Genomic DNA, 19,967 nt, shown 5'->3' with positions numbered 1-19,967 from the left:
CTTGCAGGTATTTGTGTGGAGCGAGTATGACTTGTCACTAGTGAGTCAATCGTTATTGTGCATGAGACTGTACCATCAACTAGTTCATTACGTTGAGTGATTAGGAAATACTAGGGAATTGCCACATGGCTCACAAACATTTTAAAATCTGTGTAAATGTTCACACTTACTTTCCCCTCATGGTGAGGTTATTAAACTTCTTTTGGCATTGCATCATGTCCTTGGCACAGTGCTGATGCTGTTGTAAGCCTCAGACATCTCTTGCCATGCCCTGCATTCCACGCTTTTTATGATCTTCCTTCTATGGTGGGGAAATAGGACATCCCTCCTCTGCTCTATTTCCTGCAATGGCTGTTCAATAGCCTAGCTATCAAAATGGCCCTCAATTATGTAATCATCCCTCGATACTGCCATGTTGTGTTTTTTTTTCACTGCTGCCACAAAATCTTGTTTCCTTTTACTGGTATGGTAAAAATTATTTTCTGACAAAAATCGCTTCTCAGAACCACTCCATGATATTTTCCTGCAAGGTGTTAGCTTCCACGCTGCTCAACTAGACTCAGACTTCCCTGCTCCCTCCAGAGGCTTCCCTATGGTACCAGCATTTTCCATTTCTTTAAGAAACCACAGGTCTATAATGTCTGCAGCAGCACTTCAATTTCCTACGCACTCAAACTGAGCTCAATAGGAGGCTTAACATTGGCCATGCAATGTCCATGATAGATAAGTTAATCATAGAATCATAGAAAGGTTACAGCACAGGAGGCGGCCATTCGGCCCATCGAGTCCGTGCCGGCACTATGCAAAAGCAATCCAGCTCCCTAAACATTCACTTCCTTCACTGGTGCACCGTGGCTGCAGGGTGCACTGCAGCAACTCGCCTAGGCTTCTTCGACAGCACCTCCCAAACCCGCGACCTCTACCACCGAGAAGGACAAGGGCAGCAGGCACTCCCCCGCCCAATCCCCATAGCCCAGCAATTTTTTTCCTTTCAAGTACTTATCCAGTTCCCTTTTGAAAGCCACAATGGAATCTGCCTCAACCACCCTCTCTGGAAGTGCATTCCAGATCCTAACCACTCGCTGTGTAAAAAAGCTTTTCCTCATGTCACCTTTGGTTCTTTTGCCAATCACCTTAAATCTACGTCCTCTGGTTCTTGACCCTTCTGCCAATGGGAACAGTTTCTCTCTATCTATTCTGTCTAGGCCCTTCATGATTTTAAATACCTCTATCAAATCTCCTCTCAATCCTGCAAGGAAATCAGTTTTGTGCCAAAGAAAGCATTTTTGAATTTAGTTAATTGTTTTACTTACATAAACAGTTCTGGTTCAGTACAATGTCATTGTCTTTGCAGTTCAGTCTTCATTTCCATTTTACATCCTTTAGCACCACTGGCATATAACATATGCATTAGCTCAGGCAATTTTCTTCATTTTTTTTATTATTCGTTCATGGGATGTGGGCGTCACTGGCAAGGCCAGCATTTATTGCCCATCCCTAATTGCCCTTGAGAAGATGGTGATGAGCCGCCTTCTTGAACCGCTGCAGTCCATGTGGTGAAGGTTCTCCCACAGTGCTGTTAGGTAGGGAGTTCCAAGATTTTGACCCAGTGACGATGAAGGAATGGCGATATATTTCCAAGTCAGGACGGTGTGTGATTTGGAGGGGAACGTGCAGGTGGTGTTGTTCCCATGTGCTTACTGCCCTTGTCCTTCCAAGTGGTAGAGATCGCGGGTTTGGGAGGTGCTGAAGAAGCCTTGGCGAGTTGCTGCAGAGAATCCTGTAGATGGTACACATTACAGCCATGCTGCGTTGTTGGTGAAAGAAGTGAATGCTTAGGCTGGTGGATGGGATGCCAATCAAGCGGGCTGCTTTGTCCTGGATAGTGTCAAGCTTCTTGAGTGTTGTTGGAGCTGCACTCATCCAGGCAAGTGGAGAGTATTCCATCACACTCCTGACTTGTGCCTTGTAGATGGTGGAAAAGCTTTGGGGAGTCAGGAGGTGAGTCACTCGCCGCAGAATACCCAGCCTCTGACCTGCTTTTGTAGCCACAGTATTTATGTGGCTGGTCCGGTTAAGTTTCTGGTCAATGGTGACCCCCAGGATATTGATGGTGGGGGATTCGGCAATGGTAATGCCGTTGAATGTCAAGGGGAGGTGGTTAGACTCTCTCTTGTTGGAGATGGTCATTACCTGGCACTTGTCTGACGCGAATGTTACTTGCCACTTATCAGCCCAAGCCTGGATGTTGTCCAGGTCTAGCTGCATGCGGGCATGGAATGCTTCATTATCTGAGGGGTTGCGAGTGGAACTGAACACTGTGCAGTCATCAGCGAACATCCCCATTTCTGACCTTATGATGGAGGGAAGGTCATTGATGAAGCAGCTGAAGATGGTTGGGCCTAGGACACTACCCCGAGGAACTCCTGCAGCAATGTCCTGGGGCTGAGACGATTGGCCTCCAACAACCACTACCATCTTCCTTTGTGCTAGGTATGACTCCTGCTACTGGAGAGTTTCCCCCCGATTCCCTTTGACTTCAATTTTACAAGGGCTCCTTGGTGTCACACTCGGTCAAATGCTGCCTTGATGTCAAGGGCAGTCGCTCTCACCTCACCTCTGGAATTCAGCTCTTTTGTCCATGTTTGGACCAAGACAGTAATGAGATCTGGAGCCAAGTGGTTGTGGCAGAACCCAAGCTGAGCGTCGGTGAGCAGGTTATTGGTGAGTAAGTGCCGTTTGATAGCACTGTTGACGACACCGTCGATTACTTTGCTGATGATTGAGAGTAGACTAATGGGACAGTAATTGGCCAGATTGGATTTGTCCTGCTTGTTGTGGACAGGACATACCTGGGCAATTTTCTACATTGTCGGGTAGATGCCAATGTTGTAGCTGTACAGGAACAGTTTGGCTAGAGGCGTGGCTAGTTCTGGAGCACAAGTCTTCAGCACCACAGCCAGGACATTGTCGGGGCCCAAAGCCTTTGTTGTATCCAGTGCACTCAGCCATTTCTTGATACCACGTGAAGTGAACCCAATTGGCTGGAGACTGGCTTCTGTGATGGTGGGGATATCGGATGGAGGCCGAGATGGATTATCTACTCGGCACTTTAACCTAGTCTTTTGCACTCACCTGCTGGATTCTGCCATCATCGAGGATGGGGATGTTTATAGATCCTCCTCCCGTTAGTTGTTTAATTGTCCACCACCATTCACGACTGGATGTGGCAGGACTGCAGAGTTTTGATCTGATCCGTTGGTTGTGGAATCGCTTAGATCTATCTATAGCATGTTGCTTCCACTGTTTAGCATGCATGTAGTCCTGTGTTGTAGCTTCACCAGGTTGGCCCCTAATTTTTAGGTACGCCTGGTGCTGCTCCTGGCATGCTCTTCTACACTCCTCATTGAACCAGGGTTGATCCCCTGGCTTGTTGGTAATGGTAGAGTGAGGAATTTGCCGGGCCGTGAGGTTACAGATTGTGCTGGAGTACAATTCTGCTGCTGCTGATGGCCCACAGCGCCTCATGGATGCCCAGTTTTGAGCTGCTGAATCTGTTCTGAATCTATTCCATTTAGCATGGTGTTAATGCCACACAACACGTTGGATGGTGTCCTCAGTGTGAAGACGGGACTGCGTCTCCACAAGGACTATGTGGTGGTCACTCCTACCAACACTGTCATGGACAGATGCATCTGCAACAGGTAGATTGGTGAGGACGAGGTCAAGTAGGTTTTACCCTCGCGTTGGTTCGCTCACTACCTGCCGCAGGCCCAGTCTGGCAGCTGTGTCTTTCAGGACTCGGCCAGCTCGGTCAGTAGTGGTGCTACCGAGCTACTCTTGGTGATGGACATTGAAGTCCCCCACCCAGAGTAGATTCTGTGCCCTTGCTACCCTCAGTACTTCCTCCAAGTGGTGTTCAACATGGAGGAGGGCTGATTCATCAGCTGAGGGAGGGCAGTAGGTGGTAATCAGCAGGAGGTTTCCTTGCCCATTGCCGCTGGGACAGGACATACCCAGGGATGGTGATAGAAGAGTCTGGGTGAAAGGTATGATTCTGTGAGTATGGCTATGTCAGGCTGTTGCTTGACTAGTCTGTGGGACAGCTCTCCCAATTTTGGCACATGTACCCAGATGTTAGTGAGGAGGACTTTGCAGGGCCGACTGGGCTTGGTTGCCTTTGTCGTGTCCAGTGTCTAGTGGTCTGTCTGGTTTCATTCTTATTGTGACTTTCTGGGGCGAGATTGTGCAATGGTGACTTGCTTGGCCATTTCAGAGGGCGATTAAGAATCAACCACATTGCTGTGGGTCTGGAGTCACATATAGGCCAAACTGGGTAAAAGGACTGCAGGTTTCCTTCCCTAAAGAGCATTAGTGAACCCGATGGGTTTTTACAACAATCCAGTAGTTTCATAGATTTTTTTTATTCCAGATTTTATTTAATTGAATTTGAATGCTGTGGCAGGATTTAAACTCATGATTTCGGACAATTGGTCCAGGCCTCTGGATTACTAGTCCAGTAACATAACCACTATGCTACTGTACCCTGAAGGGTATTATTGCGCACTGAGGCAGAGATTACAACTAACCAGCATTAAGTTAATGTTCTGCACACAGGAATTTTCAGCATTCTCACCTGGGTGGTAAATGAGTGCCTTAATGTATTGCTATTGTGGTTTTAATGGGCCTCTGATCCAAATAGAAAATAATTCCTTTATCATACCTTTGCCTCTCAACAGTCTTCAATTAATTTAATGTCAGTACCACTTAATTGTCAATAGCATAAACATGTTTTTGATGTCTGAATTAAAATACCAAATGTAAATCAACATGTAATAGTAACATATAGCAATAATTTCTGTTGTTAAAAAAGAGCTGTAAAGGAACACCAAGTAATCTAAATTGCAACTGACATTTTGGTTTTGCAAATAAATGTACGGAAAACACTCACTTACCAGTTTTTTCTTCCATCTGGTTAACGTATTTATCTAATAGTGAAAAAAAGATAATAAATGAGAAGAAGACCATTCAACTTGTAAGAACATGAGCATAGAAAGAGAGTTGGAAAAAAAGCTATTTCTCCATCAGGCATCACTTCTGCCCTTTAACCATTTTCTGATTCCCACCTGAGCACTTTACAGGTCATTCTATGGGGTAAATTTTGACTATTGAACGGCCGACCAGCACAGTGCGCTGGCTGGCTGCCTGATCTGGCAGTGGAGGCCCCCATGATTTTGAGGCCCAGGCTTCGTTTGAATCTGACCGGCGAGATGCGGACACCAGTTTTGGCCCACAGGAACGTCAGCCCGCAGGCTGTAGCTGCAGGTAAGTCCGGGGGGTGGGAGGCCAATCCGACGAGGGGGGCGAGCACAGGTCAGCAGCAGAGCGATTACAAAGTGGTTGAAACTGCACAGAAGCAGGAGGCTTTGCATTCCATTAAATGGTCTTTGTAACTGTTCCATTGTAATCCTTGAATAATTCTTGTAATGTGGTATTCTTTTTGAAAACAAAGTAATAGTATGAGGCTATTTGATGGTACAACATATTAGTATGAATTTGTATAGAGCTGCAGCTGAGAGCCCCCTTTTATACTGCTTTAGGAGCTGTCAAGGCACCAATGGCGCATCCGAGGCTGGGTGGGCCATCCACGAGTTTGAGTTAAAAAGCAGTAGGGGCGGGTATAACATCATCGGAGCACGACTTTGACCTTTTAATTAGGACTCCGTTTGCTTGGGGTTGGTGCCTGACACGCAATTAGAAACTAGTGGTGGGGGGCTGGAACATTGCAGTGAGTATTTCTCACACCCTTCAGCCAAGATTGACAGCCAAGTTATCAGTCAGCGGGTATGATGAAGCTACAGTTTTTGTGGCGGCTTGACGATCCGCCTTCAGCAATAAGCCAGAAATCTTGCAATTTTAAAAACATTGCTGCTTAGAACTATTACAGCTGTACCTCTTGTGCTCTACAGGTCAAGAAAACACTGCTGTAAAAAATAGCTTCTTAACTGAAGAAGAGGCTTCCAGTATTGCAGCGATACATGAAATACAAAAATTAAAACGTTGTGTTTTAAATAAAGAGTAAGTTGTCAATACCAAGGTTTGGAAAATAGTTATGGTTATGCCAGAAAATTAATAATTTTAGAACTGCAATTTCAGCAAAATAAATTAGGATTTTTTTGGTTCATTCAGACAATAAAAAATTCTCTAATTCAAGAGATCTTGGAACACTTACCAATAATAGATTATCCAGTGAAACACTTTTTCAATATTGATATTTATCAATATTATTTTATTTTAGTATTTAGCCTCAACAGATTGTGAATGGTGTGTGGATGGGGAGTGGCAGGGTCAACTATGTCCTATTATTCCATAGTACAAACATCATGTACACTAACTAGTTATTATGGAATTTTTTGCTTTTGTTAATTAGGTAACACTATCCTCTGAAAAAAAATGTTTCTAGTAAGCTTCACAATATGATGCCTTAGTGTTCTGGTATTTGTTTTGCATCTTAGAATCCAATATTTTACAAATTAAAATTGGTTTTGAAAGTATTAAATAAATAGAATATGCTTTTCACACAGGAAGTAGCTGTCTATGTATCCTTTTTGCACATTTGACACGTGTTTTTGGAGCTTACCTGAGTGCTGGAAATTGTCGCTGCGACGCTGGTTGACTTTCAGGCGTACTGTGGTTAGTTGACAGATAATTGACACATGGTTATGTATCGCAGCATGATGGACAAGTGAATAACCAGCTTCATCTACAACCCCAATACGGGATATTGGATTTTGATGACAGTACGTGTAAAAGATGGCATTAAGTCCACTCTTGGTAGCAGATATTAGACCAGTGGCCAAATTCTAGATGAAAAAATATAGAAACTTGCACAATTGCATGACATTTACACTTTTGCACAGTTTCCTCAAGAACTGGGTTTTCAGAACATTTGTGAAATGATCCAGTTGAAAGTCTGAATTTTCATTTGTAACAGATGGGCACCTAAATCAGTTTTGCCAGGCACAGCATTTTAAAAAATAAAATGTTTATTTTTTAAAAAAGCCCCAGTAATGCAGATGTGGTATTATTGATGCAAAGATAATGTATGACCTATTTCTGTGCTGTACATTCTATGTAATTCTACATAAGAAAATACAATTACTCAGTGGCTAATAGAGGATTTGAACCCAGTCTTAGGGATTTGTTCATTACAAACTTTTAAACAAAAATTACATTTAAAAAATTAAGCTGGAGGAGGACAAATAGCAGGAAAGTACCAGGTCTGAGAGGAGATATATTGGGAGGCACAGAGTTTAGAGAAGCTGTGGCAGAGACCCTTGCCTTAGTACACTGGCAACTTTTGTGAAGAAGACATGTGATCCACTTCTAGAGATGTAGGCAGTAATGAAGAATGGGGCTAGGTACCTTGAACCTCCAGCCACTCCATCTGATAACAGTTAATTGGAGGCTGAATCTAGGATCATCCTTGTACTTATGGCTCAGTACCATATCTTGTAATTTATTGTCAACATTGCTGGGTCAAAACCCTGGAACTTTCTATCTAACAGAACTGTGGGAGAACCTTCACCTCATGGACTCCAGTGGTTCAAGACGGCAGCTCACCACCACCTTCTCAAGGGCAACTATGGATGGACAATAAATGCTGGCCTTTCTAGCAACACCCATATCCCGAGAATGAATAAAAAAAAACAATTTTAAAAAAAAGTTACACATTGAGCCATTGGAGAGCTCATTGAACATGTTTCTAATCTAAAACAAAGTCCTACTTTCCATAACTGAAATATTTTAAGAAATATATTTAACAATAAATGGTGTCATTTGAAACAGTCTTGTTACACTTTATATTTGTACTACTTGGCAACTGTCCAAAATCTTTCAGTCACTATTCACATACGTGGAAAATAGCCACCAACATTGTTTATTTATCATAATTATCATAAGGTATAATACAAATCATTAAATGCTGCATGACTATATTTATTAAGTATTTCTGTGCAGGATAAAGACAACATTCGAGCTACCTTGCATTTCGTGGCTTTTTTACTACCAAATTTTTTCTTTAATTGTTCATTCAACTGGATTTCATTTAATGGTAGCTTCTTGGATTTGAGCACGTGGATTGTTTCAATCATGGCTCCCCACCAGTGAACCTTCTGAAATTTCTGATAGAAATTTTCCAGTTCTACACAGATTACATAATAGCTGTAAAAAGAACATAAAACAAGACATTTTTAAACATGGACTAACATGCAATTTTGTATAAAACAATTTCAACCGTTTTAAGAATCAAAGTAAAATCAAAAAGATTCTTGATGGTTCAGCAGATAATAGTACTGCCCAATGAGGCACTGAACTATCTAGATCAGAAAATCCCATGTTCAGACTTTAGTTTGTGCTGAGTCACCTGATCGCAGCTAGGGCAGAAATTACAATGTCACTATTGGCTTCAGTGGGCTAGGGAAGGAGCAAAAAATCAACCTGAGGTTCCATGCGCCCACTGGAAAATACATGTGGTGATATGATCAAGTTCTTGTTCAGCTGTAACACGCTCAACAATCAAATATCCTTCCAACACTTACTGTCAAGGCTTAAATATAAAGATGGCCACTTGTATGAGGTACCAGAAGGCCGGTGATGGCATTCGTGGGATTGTACTCCAGCAGCAGTAAGAGAAGAGAGAAAATTGGAGGGAAAAAGTAAAAACAAAAAAAGACTGTTACTCATGTACACATTCACTATAGGGCCAATAATGCCAATGGCACTGTTGCGCATCAGGCGCCTGCTTCTCGTATTATAGGTTGCTGAGGCTTGAGGCCTTCTAAGTGTTTGATGCGCAGTGTATATCATAATGCAACCTGGAAGTACCTGTGCCACTTAGAACCAGTGCACCTCTGCACTAGACTCATGTAGGCTCTAAGTTTTATGTAAATACAGGGAGGTTCCATAATACGTTTGGAGTACCTGCTCAGCAACCATATAAAACAGGCACTGTTTGGGATACTACTACCCTTCAGATGGGTCCTTGTTGGTTTTCATATTTCTGTGTAGCTGTTTGGCATTCATTGCTTTGGCGTTGTTTGCTTTTGTGGGGAAAAAGGAAGTTTGTGAAGCATCTTGGAGCCTTTCTGACACCTTTCTTGAGCTTCACCGTGTCTGTTTACCTGTGCCTTCTTCCCCAGGGAATGGTCTTTGTGTGCTATCTTGAGAAAAACTATGAGCATTCCTTTGTATTTGCAGGTTCTGAATAACGATGAGGGGAATCAAATGACACGTGCCAGACAGTTGTGTTGTACCGTAGGAAATCAATGAGGACCAATTGTGTATACAGGTCCAGACATTCCTATTTACACATGTTGAATAAAATTTGTATACAGAGACTATACCTTCCCAAAGAGGGAACTTTGCACAATCCTGTAGCTTGACCTGTAGCCCACATCAGCAGCAGGGACAGTTCTGTCAGTCGTCGTCAAAATGATGCTGCCATCAACTTTAATGAAACGAGATTGTTCCGAGCAATATCAGCAGATAGCTGCCAAATCTCCCAAATGCAATGCACACTTGCATCAAGCAGGTCATAGATGCCTCTCAATTTATCAGCTTTTGCACGGAAAATACAAGGTATATACGACACAGCCCAGCACTTTTACTCTCTGGCTGGATTCTTCCAAGTATAATTGATAGCATGCATGTAGTCTTATGGGCTCCACACCATTACTAACTCTTTCATAAACAGAAAGGGATTCTACTCCATCAATGTGCAGGTAGTCTGTGACCATAGGTATTGAATCATGTATGATAATGCCTGCTATCATTGCAATGGTTCTGATTCATTCATTTAATGGCACACTCTCAAATGACTGCATGAACTGCTGAAGTTGAACTACCGAACTGCATTTATAGGCAGGCAGGCCCTGCGAGTCCTTTAAGACCTGTTGGCGCCGGATAACCCATCCACAACCCTTGTATGCTCACAGCATGTCATGAACTAAGTGCACAAAAAATGTATTTAAGTGACCTAATCTCATATTATCACACAAGGTGAGCTTGGTAGAGGCAGGTGCTCAAAGCACCAAAAAGCAGCAGCTTTGCTGAGCTTGGACTGCATTATCAGACCCTATAATTCATCTCCTTTGGCGCAACTCACAGAGAAAAATAAAAAATAAAAATAAAATAATGTGTCTGTTTCTCTTGATCATCTTGTGTTTTGGTCCTTATATTGTTCTGTTTAATCTATCTCTTGAGTTCTACTTTTAAGACTGTTTTTCCGAGTTTGTGCTACCGGCAGGTAGTCTCATTTGCTGTGGACACGGGAATTTGCGGGCATGCTACCCTTGATTTTCTATGGATAGAAAATTGTGGGTGGTGCACCTGCAAATTCCCAATATGCAGCCAGGTGGACGAGGCTCCCCACTAGCAGTGTGAACTCTGAAAATCTGCCCTTAAAAGTTGTTTTTAAATGCTGTTGTATTCCACTTCAGACTATAAGCCTAGAAAGGATACTGCTGATAGCAATTGAGTACTTACTGGCCAGCAATGAGGGGAGTCTGTTGCATCATGTGATACCTGCCCAGTTTCTAACAATCCTCAAATTTCCATAGCAGCACTGAGGTTGCTGTGCACTATTGTGCCGAAAGCCTTGCATTGTTATTTCCAAGACTAAAGAAGTAGGCCACAAAATTCCAAATTTCACACATTGCATGTGCAATACATACCGGCTGTCCACATGGAATGGGTGTTGCAGCTGAAGCAGGTTCTTGCATGTTGGGATTCGGAAGTCAGCTGCTACTGTTTCAGAGTTTCACTGACAGCTCACTACTATGAAGATTGCTTCCAGCGTTTCCTGACATTGACTTAGGAGAATGAGCAGCAGCAGATAAGGGCTGCCCAAGATTTCAGGTGTCACTAAAGGCATACAGTCTGGATCCGCCACTATGCCACCCAATGTATCTACAGACCCTGGCACTATATGAAATGCACTGCTTCCAGGGCTGAGATTAAGCAGGGAGGCAGTTAGCTGTGCCATCTGATTCAGGAATCCCTACAGGCAACCTGGTCATCTATGTCTACATCAGCCATGCCACTGCTGCTGGACACTCCCTCGGTGTGGTCATGGGCTTGTGTGGGAGCTGATCTCTGGGCATCAAAGAGGTTTGTGAATTTTTGGCTGAAGGTTCTCTCAGTCTGATTGCCTCGCATGTACAAACTAGACTAAATCAACTCTTGTAGACTGGAGCCCATAGGCCTTTATAGCAGCAGTGTGAGCATTCCTGAGATATAGGGCCGGATCTTGCTCCAACCAGCGTGGCAAAGCTGTCCGCACATCCTACAGACAAACACTACGAGAAAACTTACCTCGTGGTCTCTGACGTCCACTTGCTCCCTTTTCAATTTTTTTTTAAGTTCAGCGCTGTGATTTCAGTGCAGGTTTATTTGGAACCAATACGGACTGTGGGAATGGAAGCCACGCCCACAGAATCTGTCAAGAAGAGAAGTCACGCCCACAAACGGGCAACTAGAAATCGTTCCTTCACGGTTAACTTCTATATGTTAATTTAAATAAAAATATAACATATCATATAAAAAGCCAAGCAAATGATTTAATGTAATGAAACTTACAGAAGTTAAAAGTAAACAAAAAATTAATTAATCTTTTAAAAATTTTTTTAAATGATCAAAAAATATTAAAGTAAGAGTAATATGAGATTCCATATTTTAAAAATTTAATTTTTTGTTGTTTCGCAGCCAACAACAGTCATCACGCTTTTAAAAAGTAGTGCAGGGCTGGTATTTTCCAGCGTACCTTTTGGTGATTTAAGTATCTTCATTCCAGCTGGGCTGATGGGTAAGTTTGCGAACGTTTAATGATTTTATCGATTGTAGCGTAGGTGGTCCTTTAATTTGGACCTGTCAAACTGCCGGCGAACCACGGGAGCCAGTTTTTGATTTCCTTTATATTGCGCATTTGTGATCTTGCTCCCTGTCTTTGCCGGCGGAGAGAGAGGACGCCATTGATGAACGGCGTCCTCGGGTGAGTAATTTCGGGGCCACAATCCCACTGTATTTCGAAACTGTGCCACTCTGGGCTGAAAATATCTCTGGAGTGGCCATACGCTCGGTGGTAGACTGCTCAGATAGCAATCTCCTTTTAAAAGCCAGCCCTTTGAGGTCAGCATTCCCCAGGCACTGTAGCAGAGGCAAGAACTGAACTTGCCCACCAGGCAGCAGTTCTCGCTCTTCACTTGCCATTTCCACTTGTTGCTCCTCAAATGTGAATCGGGACACATTTGGTGCTATTTCCACAAGCTCACTACCTATATTTCACAGGGCGTGTATAGCTGTGCTGGTGCTTGCCAAAGGTTCGAGAATGATGCAGGTGTTTCTCATTCTAGCCCATTAGCAGTGTTGACATGGGGCTCAATTTTGAAATGGTGGCGGGTTGGCAGCGCGGGGGGTGGGGGGCGGTGAAGGTGCACGTGGCAAACCCACATAAACAATACTTACCGTTTCTGATGCGATCGCATCATGATTGATGATGATTAATGTGCTCTCCGGGTTTCGAGCCCGGCAGCCAGCCTGATTGACAGGCTGCCGTCAGGAGCTGCAACGCGAGGGGGGGGGCGGGGGAGGGGGGGGGGAGGAGAGAAAAAGAGAGTGAGACGTCATCTGGCGCTGGAACGGAAGATTGGGTGGGGGGGGGGGAAGAGAGTGGAAGATTGGGGGGGGTGGTGAGGAGAGGGGAAGATCGAGGTGAAGAGGGGGACATCAGGGTGACATCGGGGAGGTGGAGGGGGAGATTGACGGGACATCGGGGAGGTGAAGAAGGAGAGATCAGGGCGGTGAAGAGGGGGAGATCGGAGAGGGAGACATCGGACATCGGAGCAGGGTGGAAAGGTAGGTTGATTTTGTGTTTTAACTTCCTTCCATGGTTTTTGATGTACTTTATTTTATTTCTTTTTCCCTGATCCGGCCCTGAATCAGAAGCGGTGGGCAAGTTAAAAATCGTTATAACCAAGTAATCTGTCACGAGTAAAGTGCCTTAAGTACCTCAATGAGGAACATTTGGCTCTTTAACTATCATCCCGCCGGCTTTAATTGCCGGCGGGACTTCCTGTTTTGCGACGCCCGCGCGCACACCGTGGGGAACCCGAAAGTCAGCGGGTTGGAGCTGGCTTCCGAACCTGAATGGGATTTCCCCGATTTTCGGAGCCCCCCCACCCCCAATGCACCCGCAATTTCCCTGTAAAATTGAGCCCATTGTGTTCTTCCAGGCCTGCAAAAACAGAAGAACATCAAAATGTTGCCCTAAAGAAACACCTTCAAGCAGTCCTATATTGCAATATACTTCATATGATATTTTTGATATGAGTGTGAACCTGTGCATAAGTGACTGAGAAGGGGGACAGGACAAAAAACCAGAATGGTATTAATCCGTAATTTAGAGAAGGCCCCTGGTTTCACCCTTCCCTAATTCATTGATACTATAATGTCCAATAATGTCCTTGCTGGCATTCTCAAATGGTGTCAAGGAAGTTTAATGCTATGTCCTCCTCTCACGCTGCTGTTGGGGAGCCTTGCTTATCTGTAGCACACACCAGAAATTTGGGCATGTGCTGCGAATGGCCAAAAAATTGTGTATGGTACATCAACAGCAATGTCTAGTATATCATTAGGTTATAAAGTGTTGCCATTTGTCTCAGTGGGCTTGATTTTCCTGGAAAATTGCGGGTGTGTTGGGGGCGGCAGGGCTCCAAAAATTGGGGAAATCCCGTTCGGGTTCAGAGCCCAACGTCCGAGTTCCCCACGGACGCACCTATGTATTAAATTAAAGCTGGCGGGATGGTAGTTAAAGAGCCAAATGCACCTCATTGAGGTACTTAAGGCACTTTACTTGTGATAGATTACATGGTTAGATTGATTTTTTAACTTCCCTGGGCGGCTTTCCTACAGCTTCTGATTCACGCCTGGGCCGGATCAGGCAAAAAGAAACAAAATAAATTGCATAAAAAAACATTGCACGAAGTTAAAACACAAAATCAACCTACCTTTCCATCCTGCTCCGTGTCCGACGTCTCCCTCTCCAATCTCCCCTTCTTCACCCCCCGATGTCTCCCCGATCTCCCCTTCTTCACCCCCCCCGATATCCCCCTGATCTCCCCTTCTTCACCCGCCCCCGATGTCCCCCCGATCTCCCCTTCTTCACCCCTCCTGATGTCCCCCCTTCTTCACCCCCCACCCCGATCTTCCGTTCCAGCGCCGGATGACGTCTTGCTCTCTCTCTTTCTCTCCCCCCAACCCTTGTGTTGCAGCTCCTGATGGCAGCCAACCTATCAATCAGGCTGGCTGCTGGGTGTGAAACTCAGAGAGCACGTTAATCACCATCAATTACGATGCGATCGCATCAGAAACGGTAAGGTTTGTTTATTCGGGTTTGCCACGCGCACCTTCACCGCCCCCCCCCCCCCCCCACCACCACCCCGCTGCCAACCCACCACCATTTCAAAATTGAGCCCAGTGTCACTGTGTGTTGCTACTTTGATGTTTAATTTTCAATAAGGGAAGTGCACATTTGTGGTCTGATGGAGTCTCCCATCAAGTCAACGGATGAGTCTCAGTTGTTATGGGTGCGCTGATAGGAGAACAGCCTAATCCTGGATGCACTTGTATGGCCGCACATATCGCTTTGGATGCCAGATGAGGTAGACAGATGAGTTGCCTTGTGTGCCAGGCACTTGGCAGCCAGATCTTGCAAACTCACAGCCTCAAATTCATTCAAACCGACCTGGCAGAAGTGACGCCACTGTGATCTGTTGGTGATTGTGCCTTCCCAGCTGTCAGGGTTTATATTGCAAGATTTTAAGGTGGCATTTAGTGTGTCTTCATAGCTTTTCATCTGCCCACTTCTGTTATGATATCTGGATTACAGCTCATTATAGAAGACATAGAGTTACATATTCAGCACAGAAACAGGCCATTCAGCCCAACTGGTCTATGCTGGTGTTTATGCTCCACATGAGCCACCTCCCATTCTACTTCATCTAACCCTATCAGCATATCCTTCTTTTCTTTTCTCCCTCATGTGCTTATCTAGCTTCTCCTTAAATGCATCTATGCTATTTGCTTCAACTACTCTTTGTGGTAGTGCGTTCCACATTCTTACCACTCTTGGGGTAAAGAAGTTTCTCCTGAATTTCCTACTGGGTTTATTAGTGACTATCTTGTGTTTATGACCTCTAGTTTTGGACTCCCCCAGAAGCGGAAACATTTTCTCCATGTCTACCCTATCAAACTTCCACAATCTTAAAGACCTCTATCAGGTGACCCTTCAGTCTTCTCTGAGAATGACATATCAAGACCAGTGAAACTGGATCTTTTTGATCATGTCCTCAATTCCAGACCTATACTGTAGCACTTGAGAACATCAGGCACTCTGTCTTGCCACTTGATGCCAACGATATGTCGTAGATGTATGTGTGGAACATCAGCCTCAATTGTGCATGCATGATCACGACTAAAGCTGGAGCAAAAAAGTGTGCAGAATAAGTGTGAAGAAATTATATCAAGGAAGCACAATGGAATAGAAATGAAAAAAAATGATAGAGGGAACATAGGAACAGGAGTAGGCCATTTAGCCCCTTAAGCCTGTTCTGCCATTCAATGAGATCATGGCTGATCTGTGACTTAACTCTATATACCCACCTTAGCCCCAATAGGAACATAGGAACGTAAAAAAAAGCTGAAAAAAAAAATCCAAATGACTACTGAAGAAGAATAGGGACCAGCCTGTGCATGCATGGTTGGAGACAAATATCAGGCAAACGAATGAGCAACAAAACTTAATGGGAGAAATAAAGCTGTAAGGAAGGAAACAAAAATAATCCCCAGGTCCATAAGACATAGGTAAGCCTCTTGAAAAAAGCAGCTGGATAGGAATATGGAATACCATCCAAGCAATTGATGGGTAAGTTCAGTGATTGTCGCTTGAAATTATTTAATTTTTCTGCATTTGTTATGTTCCTTCATCGTTATTGAGCCAAAATCCTGGAACTCCCTGTCTAACAGCACTGTGGGAGCATCTTCGCCACACAGAGTGCAGCAGTTCAAGAAGAATGCCCACCATCACCTTTTCAGGGCAACTTGGGCAATAAATGCCAGCCTTGCCAGCAACACCCACATCCTGAGAATGAATTTTTAAAAATTATACGGCTAAATATTCGGCTGGGTCAGAAACAAAATAGCACCTGTGAAAGCACGTTAAAAATAATTGGTTGGAACGCAACCTTTCAAATGGTTGCTTTTTTGTGAGCTTTTATGAGATCTTTGCTGATCTCTATCTCAATAACATTTTTTTTGGTCAGTTGGTGTCTGACATGCATGGAAATTAATCAAGAGTATGCAAACCAAACTACTGAAAAATCTGTGGACTTTCTATTTACTTGATATAGAGTGCACACACTTTCCCCATAAGGACAACAACCAAGTTACCTAATTCCAGAGAGTTTAGGTGCAGGTTACCAACAGTGGAGGCTTTGGGAGCCTCAAGTGTCACAGGAATGCTGCTGGAGTTTAACCAGCAAAAATTGCAGAAGTAAGCTTCCTGCTGCTTGCTCAGCCAGGACCAACCTATCTGCTGGAACATTGGCTTGGAGGGCTATCTAGACCTGTGTGGGAAGAATTCCATCCCCCTGTAATAAGTCAATCTGAATAGATCACATTTATGAGCCAGGTGGCTGGTCAATCACCAACAGTGCTCTGGAGTACAACACTGTATTGGATTACCAAGTCTGCCATAGAGAATTGACTTGGTTCCAATCTTCCATTACCAACTGTATTATCTCAATACCAATTTAACGCCAGAGAGACTCCACCATGCCACAAAATCATGTTAACAACTGACAAACGCAAATTTGAGCTATCTCTAGGCCAACAGCAGATACCAGTGACTTTTCACAAGTGGCATGCTGAGCAGCACAACTCACCATAAAATATGCAATACATTATTACCATTTATATGACCATCACAGAGACAAACCATATATCACTGAATGGTGGTTCCACCTGATGGAGGTGTAAAGTTTCAGTTGCAATTTCTTGCTTCTCTGCAATCCAATTATGGTAGGCACCTAACCCTTAATACATGAGTATTTGGTTTTATATCTAGCCACCAAATAATGCTGTTCAGTCGTTGTTGTGGCAAGCCTTAGAGTTTCTTGGACCTCAAACATTGTGTGAAGGAACCCATTCTGTGGCATCTTTGGGAATTCTAAACCATGAAGAACTGTAACCTGCATTAGGAATTTGCCATCATGGAAGAAAGATGAGAAAGACCAAGCAGCTTTCAAACCTTCTCAGAACAACAGCAAAGAACTGCATCCAAGCTAAAATCAGTTACCAGCAGAATCCCCTGATTCCAAAAAGAATCAAAAATTAGGATAGATGATCCTTGGATTATCCAATCAATACTTTCAAGATTCCCTCTTAAGACACGCAAAGCCATAAGCAGATGGGAGCACCATATCGCACTGGTTAGTTCATAGTTCAAGACGGTGAGTAGAGTGTACCAGATCCCCTGGAGAATCTACCAACAACATAATATCATATAGTTCTTTTAGAAATGCCGGGAACAAACACTCCAAGACCACATTATGATACCATCGAACACATCATTGATAAAGCCATTTAATGAGATATCGGACAGTGGCCAACCTTAAAGGTGAGTGGACTAAGAAGTGACATGCATTTCAATTCCCATACCTGGAGATGCTTAATTTGAAGGCAGATTTGTAGACCCCATTTTTGTGTGTTTACAATGCCACTGGTTCTCTGCAAGTCAGATTATTTTCTATTTGTGAGTGCAACTAATAGTGGAAGAAGTGAACATCTCCTGTTGGCTGCACTCCTTCAATGTAAACATTATATTTACACTGATTAAACTTTAGTGGCTTTAATGAGTTAATACAGAACCATGAACAACTAGGATCACACAGAAGCAGATGTAATCTATGAATATTAAATAACCACTCACTGATTCAGCAAAATCTACTCACCAGTGTTTTATCGGTAATAATTTTGTTGTTCGATCTTGTACATTTAAATCATCCTGGTATGTGTAATTGGTGATGGACTGCTATAGCTACTCAGAAGAGACATCCACTCAAATGAATGAGTGAGAAAAGGGTTTTGAAAAAGACGCACAATTAAGCTGGGAATACACTTTAACAGTTGTATGTTCAACTGAGTAATCTTTCTTGTTCGTTTGATAAGCTTCAAAAGTTGACACAATTAACATCAATTCATCATTGCTTGTGAGTCAAATTATCAGAACAAAAATTATATTTATAAACAGCATCAGCAGAGACATGTGATCAGATTATTTTGCTTACAGAATGATTGGATGTGTGGATGGAGACACAAAAAGAGAGAGAAAACACAGGAAACTGAGGAGAAAATAAACTAAAAAACAGCTAGGATAAATATTATCTACCAGTGTAAGCACAACAGTGTGTATGTAAAGTACAGTTCTTGTAATGACATGAAAACTTTTTTTTTCCTACCTACTTTTTCCCATTAAACTGCATAATAGGTATGGTATATTGGCCCCTGAGTAACATATCCGGATTGAACAATTGATTCAGATGGTTCTCAGCTTGGATCTGGATATCATTAAAGGCAACCTGTAGCAAAACAGCAATAATTGTATAACATACATTACCAACATTTTATTCACTATATTACAAAATTCAACTTGCAAAAAAATACAATAACATTTCCATATAAAATTTAATGCTGTAACTTCCTGCCTCCTCCCCCACCACTCCTGAAGCCAGTCACTCATGCTGAAATAGATTCAATATGCCAGTACATTGGGCTCCTCATTCAAGAGTTGTTCTTCACGTGTGTGTCATCCAATGTCCACACATCCATATTCCAACACAGATCGCTGGACAGCGATCAGGAATAGGCACAATGGCTGATTATTTTTTTCTCTACCCAACTGCTTCTTTTTCTCCTTCCTAGCCCATGGATGCGGAGGTCAATTGGAAAGGCCTATTTCAAAACCAGCCGGGATGAACCAACTAAATACACACCAGGACCAAATCTGGGATCTTTCAGGTCTCTGTATGGCTCAAAACCGTATCTTTAATGGATCTAAACTGCCATTTTACTGCAGTTTCCTGTAAATAAAAAATATACACATTTTTGGTTCTTGCTCTTTGGCCTCATAATGCCTTCTTGACCAAGAAGGGTAAAGTGACCAAGGCAGCACCATAGCCTCTCCTAGTATCACTTAAGGACTACATGACAGGAGTTGCATTTTTGCTGGTTGATAATAGTCCTGCCAGTACGTTCTACCTTTGAGAAGGAGGGTGGCACAGCCACAGTGATCTAATGGTGGCTTGGCTGAGAACTTATCCAGCGGCCAGTGAAGCTTGAATGTTTGCCAACCCTTTTGTTGGAAGGCCACTACATTAAAGCTACTGCTAATAATCTGACACATATAGTTTCTTTCCTGTATTTAAATAGTTCATAAATTTTTAATATCGCCAAATAAAATAAAATTTGACAAATTCTTTTATAGTGACCCAGTAATATGTCAGGGCAGGCATACTTGTTACACAACTTTGGAAACAGCGTTGAGTTCTCATGATAGCCAACAACCTAACTTGGTAACCATATGAGTGTTGAGTTCCTACCAGTCCCAGTTTAGTCACCAGGGCCCAGAATTCCTATGTTCACTAGTCTTAGTGAAAAAGTAGATGTAAATAGGGAATAGTGGAATATCAGAGAGGCAGTGGAGAAGCAAGCATGATCAACCATGTCAAATGCTGTGGAAAAATTAAGGAGACAAGGAGGGATGATGCAACAAAGTTACACTCACACAGGATGTAATTTGTGACTTTGGCCTGGCAGTTTCAGTACTATGAAATGGGCAGAAGCTGGACTTGGAT

The 19,967-nt window shown here is 43.2% G+C and overlaps 1 protein-coding gene across 1 annotated transcript in view; it reads right to left on the bottom strand.

Moving 5' to 3' along the window:
- ankar (ankyrin and armadillo repeat containing) overlaps positions 1-19,967 on the bottom strand; it is a 114,004-nt gene that overhangs the window by 65,729 nt on the left and 28,308 nt on the right. The window contains exons 6-9 of the mRNA XM_067988177.1: positions 18,577-18,692; positions 8,043-8,223; positions 6,641-6,863; positions 4,956-4,988 (exon numbers count right to left, since the gene is read on the bottom strand). Of these exons, the coding sequence (XP_067844278.1) occupies positions 4,956-4,988; positions 6,641-6,863; positions 8,043-8,223; positions 18,577-18,692 (553 nt within the window). The remainder of the gene's footprint in view (positions 1-4,955; positions 4,989-6,640; positions 6,864-8,042; positions 8,224-18,576; positions 18,693-19,967) is intronic.

This window comes from Heptranchias perlo, chromosome 7 (assembly GCF_035084215.1).
Source record: "Heptranchias perlo isolate sHepPer1 chromosome 7, sHepPer1.hap1, whole genome shotgun sequence".
Taxonomy (NCBI): domain Eukaryota; kingdom Metazoa; phylum Chordata; class Chondrichthyes; order Hexanchiformes; family Hexanchidae; genus Heptranchias; species Heptranchias perlo.
This window is presented reverse-complemented; position numbering and strand designations above follow the sequence as displayed.